Source organism: Priapulus caudatus, unplaced genomic scaffold (genome assembly GCF_000485595.1).
Source record: "Priapulus caudatus unplaced genomic scaffold, Priapulus_caudatus-5.0.1 Scaffold1755, whole genome shotgun sequence".
NCBI lineage: Eukaryota > Metazoa > Priapulida > Priapulimorpha > Priapulimorphida > Priapulidae > Priapulus > Priapulus caudatus.
In genome coordinates, this window is record NW_014578816.1 from 42,734 (window position 1) to 55,178 (window position 12,445).

General features: G+C 39.8%; 2 protein-coding genes across 3 annotated transcripts in view; one reads left to right on the forward strand and one right to left on the reverse strand.

Annotated features, from left to right (window-relative positions):
* Positions 1–4,852, reverse strand: part of LOC106817523 (late secretory pathway protein AVL9 homolog) — a 14,961-nt gene extending 10,109 nt beyond the window's left edge. Inside the window, exons 1-2 of the mRNA XM_014822196.1 lie at positions 4,786–4,852; positions 249–352 (exon numbers count right to left, since the gene is read on the reverse strand). Coding sequence (XP_014677682.1) covers positions 249–323 — 75 coding nt within the window. The 5' untranslated portion in view covers positions 324–352; positions 4,786–4,852. The remainder of the gene's footprint in view (positions 1–248; positions 353–4,785) is intronic.
* A 260-nt stretch (positions 4,853–5,112) lies between these two features.
* LOC106817524 (peroxisomal targeting signal 2 receptor-like) lies at positions 5,113–12,074 on the forward strand. 2 transcript variants are annotated; one of them, XM_014822197.1, is made up of 8 exons: positions 5,113–5,285; positions 6,326–6,501; positions 6,901–7,010; positions 7,391–7,503; positions 8,326–8,549; positions 9,229–9,284; positions 10,069–10,168; positions 10,421–12,074. In XM_014822197.1, exons 1-8 carry the CDS (start codon positions 5,183–5,185, stop codon positions 10,508–10,510), a joined length of 972 nt encoding a protein of 323 aa, XP_014677683.1. In that variant the 5' UTR covers positions 5,113–5,182; the 3' UTR covers positions 10,511–12,074. The 2 variants fall into 2 exon arrangements, with proteins under 2 accessions (XP_014677683.1, XP_014677684.1); XM_014822198.1 differs by having other exon boundaries at positions 10,425–12,074.
* The last annotated feature ends 371 nt before the right edge of the window (positions 12,075–12,445 follow it).

A 12,445-nucleotide genomic window follows, 5' to 3' on the forward strand; every position in this document is an offset into this window, starting at 1 on the left:
GCCCGCTCAGGCAGGCACTATTGTTTCATAGTACCTGCAACGTTATCCAATAGAATTTCAACGATTTATCATGTGATGCACTAAATATGAAATAATACTGTAACACGTATAATTATAACGTAATATTTCTGCTATATGATCCATCGTGCGTATTATATATGTCGGTGGTGAGGAATTGTACAATCGCCTTGTTGCAGTTTCTGCTCACTACACTTAACAGCTATGTGTGGGGACACACCGCGAGTCACCTGACATCCTCGCTTGTGATGGAAGCCCACGACAACAACGTGTAGAATCGGATTTCTGTTCTCCTCAGAATCCATCTTCCACACAAAAGGATTGTATTTGTCACCTGAACAGAAAAAACAACCGGCATGAAATTCACGGCATTATAATGGAAGAACAGAAATAAACCCTTTTATTCGATAACTCGTCTTTTCACGTGGAATGTTTGCTGAAAACCATTATAACATCTGTGAATAGAGAGTCGCTATAGAAATGGAAGTCCAATGATGAATGAAGGTGTGCAGCTCAGTAGAAACAGGAAATATAAGATGTACCTCCTTATTTTTACCCAAGATCTAATAGAATGACCTCAGTAATAATTACCTAAATATTTGTATATTCAACATAATTTACTTTACCAGACATTTAAAAGTTTTACCATTTTAACCACAAATCTAATAAGATTAGCTCAGTAATTTAATTTTAACCTCAATATTTGTGTAGTCTATATTTACCCGTGCTAGACCTGTCAATGTTTTCAAATTATTCCCATGTTATGGAAATCTATTTTTTAATATCCGATAGCACTTTTGCCATTTTTCAGTCTAATTATAGCTGAAGACCAAAGTCAATATCAGACATACTGCCAAGGGCACAACAACAGTGCTAATATTGATTGCATGTGCTCATTTGCAGAACCTACACTATATTTAGTTGAAGGACTTTCATGCATTATCATAGTCCTTCAACTAAATATAGTGTAGGTTCTGCAAATGAGCACATGCTGATGATTATGTGCAAACCATTAATTATTGAATTTTTATTATTTTTAATTCATGCTGCACGTGTGTACGTTGTTCAAGTCCTGATAATGCATGTATCACTATATATAACGCTACAGCTTAATAAGCACGCCATATCTAGGTAGGGAACAACAGCCGTTTCATGAAATCTTCAAATCCAGTGCTTAGTAATCTGACCACACACAGTTTTTGCTCATCCTCTGTGAAGGCGAAAAAGAGAATGTAGTACTTGTAATCATCACAATTGTCTACTATATATATATGTCCTTGCCTAATGTGAAAAATTTCTTTGTTTTAAAAAACAGAATACAGGTGCATTGATTTTAATCTCTTAATTTACTAAGACCTGACAAGGCCATAGAAATCACCGATGAAGTTGAACTGCCAGCATGTCACAAGGTTAAACAGAAACTGCTTGTGAGATTTATTAATGCGCGTCTGCATTTCTACTGCAGGAAAAGAAATGTCGAGGTGCAGAAAGAAGCAGCAAGAATGAAGAAGGGTGGAGAACTTGGTAGTAAAAGTATGGCTATGCGAAAGCTAGCAAAGAAATTAAAGTGATTTAGCTTTGTGAATGTCAAACAATGTGAGGCACACCAATTTCATGTGATGGTGGTATTGGGGGGGGGGGTAATGTCATGAATTTTGTTTTAATGAACACATTTGGACTTTCTTGTTTCTTGTTCTGTTCAAGATTACATTCCAGCTATTTTAGACAGTAAAATTATATTGAAGAGATAATCATATAAAGGGATTCCAGCCCTCGACACTAACAGTTGTCCGATTGCACGGGGCAAGTAAAAGTCTATGTCGATGTATGAAAGATCCAATTTTTAAAATATGTTGTGAATGCATGACACTATAGCAATGTTATAGTTAAAAAACATGTTATGATATGAGCAAACGCCTATATGAGTGAGTTTATCTTATATGCTTGAGTTTGTACGTGGTTGATCTCAGCAAGGCATTGAGAGAATATAAATTTATCATCATTACAGAACTACATGTATTTGATTTTTTTCAGTTCCCTTACATCGCTGAATTTTTGCTATTACTTGTAGATGTGCGGCATGAAGAAATGTTTTTTTGGATGGCATATGTTTGCGTGTGTGTATAAGTGTGCATTAGTGCCTGTATATGTGTAAAGAGTGCAAAACGGAATGTCCGGTTGCATGGTTTGTGCATGTATATGTGTATGCTTGTGTATACTATGTGAGATTGTGTCTGTTTGTGTTTGAGCGTGCGTTGGGTTGTTTATAGTGAGCGTGCGTTGTGCAGTATATGATATCTGATGTGCAAGTATGTGCGTGTACGTGTGCCTGCATGATTTTATATTTTCGTGAGTGTACTGTAGTATAAGAGTGTATAGAATGTAATACATGTATAGCTGTTTGACAAAATATATGATTATATTAGTCTGTGACATCGGGAGGCTATGTTTATTAGAAGCTATAATGCGAAAATGTCTATAAAAACTGCTATATATGTCTCATATATTAATACAAAATATTTCAAATTGTATATTTTATTAGAAGATGTTGCTGGGATGGTTAAATACTGTTTTGTTTTTTATTGGCTGGCATCTTCCATAATTTCACCGCGTATCCATACAGTGCTATACACACGCGGCTATGGCCGGTAGGAAAGTGTACTAACTAACATATGGCGTGAACGAGTTGAGTTACGTTTCTAGAAATCTAGATACATATTTAAACACATGTGTTATCTATGATCTCTGTGATTCTTGAGTTTATTGAAGCGCGAGTGGTTTAATTAATTAGCAAATATCTACGCGCAGTATCGCACATAGGAATATACGCACGGCTATGGGCGGTAAGAAAGTGTACAATTAAACTATCATATGGCTTCTATGTTATCATATTGCTATCCTCATGGCTAGCTATAGCCCGTTGCCTCGATGCCAAATTTGGATACTGCAACGTACTACAACAGAAACAGAAATGGCGCGAACGATTTGAGTTCCATTTCTAGAAATCTAGATACATATAAACACACGTGTTATCTATGATCTCTGTGATTCTTGAGTTTATTGAAGCGCAAGTGGTTTAATTAATTAGCAAGTATCTACGCGCGGTATCGCACAGGTTAATATACGCACGGCTATGGGCGGTAAGAAAGTGTACAATTAAACTATCATATGGCGCGAACGATTTGAGTTACATTTCTAGAAATCTAGATACATATCAACACATGTGTTATCTATCATTCTTGAGTTTATTGAAGCGCGAGTGGTTTAATTAATTAGCAAATATCTACTCGCGGTATCTAGGGCGGTATCTAGGGCTGTAACGATACACAAGCCTCTCGATTCGATCCGGTTCTCGATATTAGCCTCTCGATTCAATTCCTTCGATTCGATTCCCAAAATATTGAAATATTATCTATTTTTTATATTTTCATTATTTTGCAATAATAAATTATTAGAAATTGCCGATGAATACTAAATGGTGAATAGACTAGAGAGTCTAGAGAGTATATATATACACTGCACAGTCGCTGAGTAACATTAGTGAGTAACACCAGAGCATATAAATCAGTGATTTATATGCTCTGGTAACATTCCACAGTATATAGCGTAGTGCCGCCATCTATTGGAGGAAAAAAGTGGTGTCAAAGTGGAATAAAAAATACGTGGAAAAATATCGAGAATCGGATCGAGGGAAAAGAATCTCGATCCGATTCGATTTCGGTAAATCGTTACAGCTCTAGCGGTATCGCACATAGGAATATACGCACGGCTATGGGCGGTAAGAAAGTCTACAATTAAACTATGGCGCAAATGATTTGAGTTACATTTCTAGAAACATATAAACACATGTGTTATCTATGATCTCTGTGATTCTTGAGTTTATTGAAGCGCGAGTGGTTTAATTAATTAGCAAATATCTACGCGCGGTATCGCACATAGGCTAATATACGCACGGCTATGGGCGATAAGAAAGTGTACAATTAATCTATCATATGGCGCGAACGATTTGAGTTAGATTTCTAGAAATCTAGATACACATAGACACATGTCTTAGCTATAAAGTATAATCTCTGTGAATTTTGAGTTTATTGAAGCATGATTAGTCTAATTAATTACTATGGACCATTGTACAGCGTATCCATACAGCGCTGTACTTGAGCGGCAGCGGTGTGGATCCATTTGGAAACAATATGGTTTCTAATTGTGAGTTGTCGCAACTCTCTATATAAAGGGACTCTACCCAAGGTACCCTCCGATAGTACCCTGGGGGACATAGTCATAGACCCTATGAGTATGAGCAATAGTAAGGCCATGTACTATGTAATAATGTATTAACTATTATGTTAGCCCGACCAGGCTGTGCGACGGATTGTCTATACATATTATTACTATTAGGTAAATTATTGTCTATATGGTAGGCCTATTCTAACTCTAGCAATACCGTTTCTTGGAGCTACTATTAAAGTCTATTAGTATTATCAGGAGTTAATAAAGACAAATTTGTCTTTATTAACTCCTGGTATTATGTTAGTCCTACCCGACGCAGACCCCAGTAATGGGTCAATAAGTCAAAAAAAGTCAAAAGTCAATAAACCCGCACCCTCAGATTTAATAGCAAAGTTGTTGTAAGTGTAACTAAGAATTAATTTCCATGACATCATTCACGCACCTAATATAATGTTAATAATAATTTGACATAGTATAAGCTTGTTTCTTATTCTCATTTTCCTATCGTTCTCTGATCGCATGTCATGTGTGATTTCTTACCTATCTATGGCCAATAATTAATAATAACACGGCAGACCTAAACGAAATAAACAGAAATACTGTGATTGATCCAAAGACGTTCTCATGTTTCATTTCTGTATCCAAAATCCAATAATGAAAATATTACTGATCTAGCTAATATTGATATTATTATATATCTTGTATGAGTGTATTATATCTATTATATAATTATATACTATTATTATCTACTAATTACTGATAATCTAATCAATCTTCCGCGTTTGTGTAATTTATTATATAAGTCATAGATGGCGCGCACAGCACTAAGTATGGCGCCCCACATGGTTGACATGGTCAACAAACATGGCTAATGCACTCACTGCTCTATCGTGTTGTAGATTTACATGTACTGTAGGGTATCTATGTGTATGCGCTTATGTCGTGCATAACAGCGGGATATCACGGGTACGCTGTGCAGTTTTCACCGTACCCGGATAAACGATTGGCTTGTGTGGCAGCTCAAAATTTTGGAATATCAGGTGCTGGGAGTGGGAGTGGGATAGCTCTATATATATAGCCTCTAGTAACGCTCATAGTCATAGGGTCTATGTCCCCCATGGTACTGTAAGGGTTGGATCCTTACACGGTCGGTTCTCCTGGTCGTCTGGTAGAATGAAGCACCCCGAGTCGATCCCAGGCGGTCCTTATAAACGCTGGCAGCCGTGGCCTTGCCTGGCTTGCCGTGAATCCCGGGTCGAAGCCTGTATCAGTGTATGTGAATCCTGTAGAATCCCGTAGAATGGCTTCGACTCGTAGGTGACGGTATACACCTCACAGTACTGCCGGAACGTACACTGGGTACGGTCCGGTATTACCTAACGTACCCTGGTCACTACCGGTTATTTGATATGGTTAGGGTGAGGATTAGGGTTAGGGAGTAGGCGTAGGCGACCCCCTAGACTCGTTAGTGGAGTAGGTGAGGTACGGTCCGGCATATTAGATAGTACCAGGGTATGTTCCGGTATACCGGACCGTACCCAGGGTACGTTCCGGCAGTACCCCGGGGGACATAGACCCTCTCAGCTCTAGTAACTATATAGTATAGCCCGCGTACAGTTGTACGCGGGCTATAGTTACTAGAGCTAGTGCTGTGAGTATGTGTTGACTGTTGTGTACTGTACCGTGTACGTGTAGATATTATAAGAAAATGAAACACATCTATCTCTACCCGTGTAGCCGTTTCTTATATGCACGGGCACTTAGCGATTTAAATGATAATGTGATCGTAAATAAATACTACGACTTCGGATTTACTACAAACGTTTTAATGTTTATGTTGTACAGTGTACTCTCTAGATTATTTAAAGGCTCTCTGGAGTATTTTGCCTAGTAGTACTAGTACTAGTAGTAGTAATAATAAATTTTACGTAGATCTGGTTCAAGTGCTCGTCAACACACGTCTCTTATGACACACAATCTTACTGCACGCATGCCACTGTGTGCAGGTGTCATTATAGTTATATGTGTCTGTCGATTTCTACCTACATCGTTTATTTTGATCGTATATGTTATGACGTAGGTCGTGGAGCGCTGTACGTCATCGATACTGAGGCTGATGTCCCTCGCGTGGGGAGCACGTATGCGTGGAGTGACGGCCTCTATGACGTCACGTGGTCAGAGCGCGAAGCCAACATCCTGGTGACAGCGAGCGGAGACGGGAGCATTCAGGCGTGGAACACGGCATTGCCGAGTGCGGTCAGGTTCATGCTGTTAAAACAACATTCTATTTAGCTTTGCCAAGTTCTTGCCGTATTTGCTGCATGTGTGCTGTTCTGTAGTGTATTGTATAGTTTTGTGCATTTGTATTTGTATGGTATTGTTTTTTGTTGTTATTGTTTTCATTGATTTTTATTGTAATTATTGATTATAGTGTGTTTTTCTTAGGATATTGAAACGTAGTTTGTTTCATGAGAAAGTTCATAGATCAGAGCATATTTTGGAAGATGTCTGTTGTTTGGAGTTTTATTGAAAATTGCCACTTATTCATTGACTTTGTTACAGATTCAGACAAATTTTCTGTTATTGGTATAATAACATACAAATTGGTTGATAAACATAAAATCAAATATATTCATCACATATTCTATATTTTAGAATCCAGTCAGCATTTGGCATGGTCACAAGAAAGAGGTTTACAGTGTACACTGGAGCCAGGTCAGAACAGAGCAGATGGTGGTGTCAGGTTCCTGGGATATGACTCTAAGGTAAGTGTGTTTGCACTTGTGTTACTAATAGGTGGCAGTATTCAAAGTATGCAGTCAAATATAGTTTATGGCTATCACAGTTTCACTTTGAAATCTGACATCATTAGCACTCTATCTTGGAACACCTGAGCTTACATCTTTCAGTAGCCAAATGCAAATAGTCAATTTTTTACAATTTACATCTGTGCACCTAGGTGGCATTTTTCAAAAGATAGATATAGTTAGGTGAATGTATCCACGCATAGTTAGTGGAGTATATGGGTATAAGGGGTAGTCAAATGTAACGTGACGCTTTTTTTGCAGCCATCTGCAGAAGTTATGATCACAGTCTCAGTAGATACCCTCCAGAACATGTTTTTCTTTCCTCGCTGCGATTGTAGGCTGTGGGATCCGGATCGTGGACAAACCCTATCCATCCTCACTGGCCACGATCACATTGTATACAGTGGTGTGTGGTCACCTCGTATACCAGGATGCATTGCTTCAACTTCAGGTGAGGACTCTAGGTTGCTAATCGTCTAGATCATGAATTCATCTCCCAGCTTCCAGCTGTGGATGCTAACACAGACGGCTTGTCGTGATTTGACTTTTGGGTAGCCATCCTACAGTCGTGTGTGTGTGCGTGCGTGCGTGCGTGCGTGCGTGTGATACTTGGCGATTGAGTTTCGTTAAAGTGATGTTCATCCACACTGAAGACTTCTTTATTTAGGCGAGTTATAGTCAGCATTACCTTTACTGAGACTGGCAGCATTACCTTTACTGAGACAGGCAGCATTACCTCTATTGGGACAGGCAGTACCACCTCTACTGAAGCAGGCAGCATTACCTTTGCTAAGGCCTAAAACATTACTTTATCTATAGCCTGCCACATTACCATTACTCAGGCAGGCAGTATTACCTTTACTGAGACAGGCAGTATTACCTTTACTGAGACAGGCAGCATTACCACTATTGTGACAGGCAGTGTTACCTTTGCTAAGGTCTAAAATGTTACTTTATCTATAGCTTGCCACATTACCGTTACTGAAGCAGGCAGTATTACCCAGGGAAAAAAATAAAATAAATTTTTCGGGGGCTACTTTTCAAGCTCGCGTGCATGAAACTAGCACTCTAAAATTTGGTTTGCATTGAACTCTATGCAAATTTGCGGGGGCTCTTTTTGGCATTTCCGGGGCTCTTTTTGGCATTTCGGGGTCTAAATCGCCCCGAGCCCCCGTGTATTTTTTTCACTGGTATTACCATTACTGAGGCAGGCAGCCTCTGTCAGTGTTACCCGTGCGAGTGTACTAGTTAGCGACTGTCGTTACGCTTGCAGGCGATCAAACGCTGCGCGTCTGGGACATCAAGCGTCCGCACATGGCGTGCATTGTCATTCCCGCCCACGATGCCGAGGTGCTCTGCTGCGATTGGTGCAAATACGACAGCAGCGTCGTGGCGACGGGAGCTGTCGACGGTGTCGTGCGCGTGTGGGACCTCCGTAACCCGCGGCGATGGCTGGCGCAGCTTCCGGGCCACGAGAACGCCGTGAGGAGAGTGAAGGTGATCCTATCACTTCTCGTTGCGGCGGGGTGTGTGTGTGTGCGTGCGTGCGTGCGTGTGGATGGGTGGATGGGTGGGTGTGGGTATGTTTGCGTGCGTGCGTGCATGTGTGTGTGTGTGCGTGTGTGTGGGTGCGTGCGTGCGTGCCTGTGTGTGTGCGTGCGTACATGTGTGTGTGGGTGCATGTATGTGTGTGTGTGTGGGTGCATACGTGTGTGTATGGATGCATACGTGTGTGTGTGTGGGTGTGTGTGGGGGGTATTCTGGTTTTTGAGAGGGATTGGTAGTCTTTGCATTAGACCGAATTACGATGTGCTCCCAGTGGCCCTGAAATTGTTGTTATTTGGTGCTCTCTGAAGTACATTTTGGGTCTTATTTTAAGGAAGCTACTTCCTCAAATTAATCCCCTCTCCCACATTGAAGGAACTCAAATAATAGTAATGACTGTATTTAAAATAAATATGGATAATCGAAATGGGTTATTTTCGTGATGAGTCCTTGGTCGGGTAGACTGAAGAGGTGGGATATAAGACACTGTGAGTGCTTCCCTCTAGTGGCAGGTAAACCATGTAAACTGTGAAACCACTTCGATGGAATGGACACGTCTATAAAAGACACATTAGGTAGGGGGTACCTTCAGTTTGACTGTATGGTTTTTACATTCCTTTTTTCTTTCCAGTTTTCTCCACATGAGGCAAAGAGACTGGCATCCTGCTCCTATGACTTCTCCATCAGGTAAGGGCAGCCATCCTTCATCTAACTCATGCTCGTGATTTGTGTACGGGGACGGGGCGTTGTCAGAAACATTGTAAGTAGACACTAAGTCAAGTCTAAGATGCCACAAGTGAAATGTCGTGTGAAAGGTTAGAACTATAATTGACATATAATGACTATTATTACATTATTACGAAATTAATGCCATTTTAGAACTATTTCGATGATCATAATTATCTATGATGTTTCTGACAATGGGCCCCAGGCGTTTAGAGCCACCGCATATGGCATCCACGATTATTATAAGATCCAATCACGGATTACCCAAGTATGGTATTTCCTGGGAATGAGCCCCCCTCCCCTCTCCCCCGGCAGGGAAGGGAATTACCGAACTACAGTATACGCTGTATATTTCGCAGTGCTTTAATTTTCGCGAATTTCGCGAACGCGTTCCGGACCGCGAAAATAACAACACGCGAATAATTCATACCGCATAATACCAAATAATTCATACCGCATAATACCAAATAATTCATAATTCACTGACCGTGAAATTACCCACTCGCGAAATTGTCCGTCAAGTCTGAATTCGCGAAAATATCTATACGCGAAAAATATGGCGTATACAGTAACTTACGGTTGGAAACTGTATTCGACCTGGCGTGGAAAAGATGCCATTATACGCTCGCCGGATGTACCATTGACACATCTCTCGCACGTGCCATCACAAGCAACCGCCAACTGTCAACCATCAACCACTGTCAACTGTCAACTGTCAACCGATGTCAAACCGTTTGTCTTGCAGACTCTGGGATTACGGGTTGAGCAGCAGCGCTCTGCACACTGTCTCTCATCACTCCGAGTTTGTCTACGGACTCGACTTTGACCTGCACACGCCCGGACGGGTACGTGTGCTGCTCTCGTTCCGTTGCTCACGACAATCCGTCAAGTTCATTAGCGATGCATACTTGTGATGTCACGTGGCTCCCTCTCGTGGAGTAGTAGTATTAGTGACAAGTGAAGTAGATGTTTTTTGTTTTGCTGCGGTCTGATTTATTGATCGATTAATTACGACAAAGTTACGAAATGTTTTTATAATTTGTGCTTGTTTAGCTGAAGAGTGATAAATATGCTGACCTAGTGTGTCTTTACTGTAGATAGCAGACTGTGCATGGGACCAAACGGTCAAGGTTTTCTATGCACCACCGTCACTACAGCAACCGCCTCCACATGTGAAACTAGGCTGACCGTGCAGGGAATGAATCAGCCAGCATCTATCCTTCAGCTCGAAGAGCAGGAAGAGGTGATGTTCCCATGACGACGTTGCTAAGCAACCATCTGTTGAATGGGTGGGAAGAGCAGGGAGATAATATTGGTCTTACAGTAATACACTATCAAAACCCTATCCCAAGGTCATGCCAAGTAGAGGATATATAGGCTGTATATCTTATTATTACTGTTATTAATTGATCTAGGAGTTAGAATTTCATCATAGGAAGTTTAATAACGAAACACTACACTCTACGACCTTACACTCTAAACATAATTGTTCAGTGGTGGTGGTTTAATTCACATTGTAAATAGCCTCTAGCTGTGATATGTGTACATAAATATTTGTTAATTGTTTATAAAAAACTTATTTGAAGTTCTTTCATGGTTAATAGTGTTGTTTTCTCAGTCATCGCATCTGAAATAACACCTATAGATAACTATGCTGTGTAAATTAAAAATATCAACAAACATTCGAAAGCACTTCTCTTCTTACTAGGTAACACATGCTAGGTAAACATATCACCACAATATAAAATCAATAACACATTGTGATCATGTATAATTATTCAGCAATACTTTATACATCTCAAAGATTACATCTGTTTCACAAAAAGCTGTATTCCGCCACCTTAATTTTTGTTATATACTGCATGGCAACACTCTGATTGAAGTAATTAGCAAGCTGACCAGAGACAGAAAAACATGCAGCTGGGCAAAAAGTCATATATTAGTGAACTATGTAATAAACCATTTAATATTATATAGCATTATATATATATATATTAGCAGACTTCATCTACGATCATGAGAATTCATACAAGAGAGAAATCGTTTGAATGTGATTTATAAGATCAAGTCTTTCCGAAGCATTATCACTTAAATGAACACATGACTAGTAATTATAATGCGAAAGAAAAGCTACCAAAGGAAGTTTATAACAATGCTTTAATTTCACAAGTTTCTAAACACTAAGTTTCCGATGTACATTGAATATACATTGTATCCAAAAACTCGATTTTGATCAGAGTAAAAAAAATTCATGTCAAACGTCAAAGGATTGTCAAAATTCAAAAATTCTCATGTAGTTTTGCTCAGAATCGTGTGTCAATCTTCATTTCATTATCACGGTCATGCTTACACTATAGTAATTAAGACACCTAGATAACTTTGATCACTATAACGTTACCATTGATTGTACAGCATGGGCGAAATAGTAGATAAGATATGTTTAATGGACAACTCGGTTAGTTTCAAGCAAATTAAATTAATTTATTCATCAAGTAATTGTTTTAGCTGTGTGATATTAGGGGGTAGAGAGCGTTCAGGATTGTACTGTGTGATTTTATGCCCCGTTTTGTATTACAAAGCACAAGATGTAAGCACATAATTACCTCTGCACATATCAAGGTACAAAGGTGCATATGTCACAACCATATAAAAATTAAATCGACATGAGCACATGGGTAAGTCAGACGTCCCAAGTGTCCCGGTCTCACCGGGATCGTCCCGGTGTCTCGTTAAGAGTCCAGAAAGTCCCGGTCTTAACATTTTTCAGCCATATTTTAAAATTTACATCAGTAAATTACTAAATTTGCCGTGGTTGTTGATGTACTTTGATTCCAGCGAACAATAAAAGGCCACAAATGTCAAACACTTGTTTTTTTGCATTTTCATTTTGCATTTTCATTTTATTTTACATGTATACTTTATAAAAAATGGTGGTGCGCCGCGACAAACACATGTCGCAGCCCGCCACAACTTTTTTCCTGTTTTTGCGCACCGCGAAAAAACGGCGATGAACCATTATCACAAGTGATCCCTTTCTTTGATTTCCCCAACTTGGAACCTCTGGGTAAGTTGATAACCCATGCATACATGGGCTACACAAGCTTCCCTAGTAAATCAGGCAT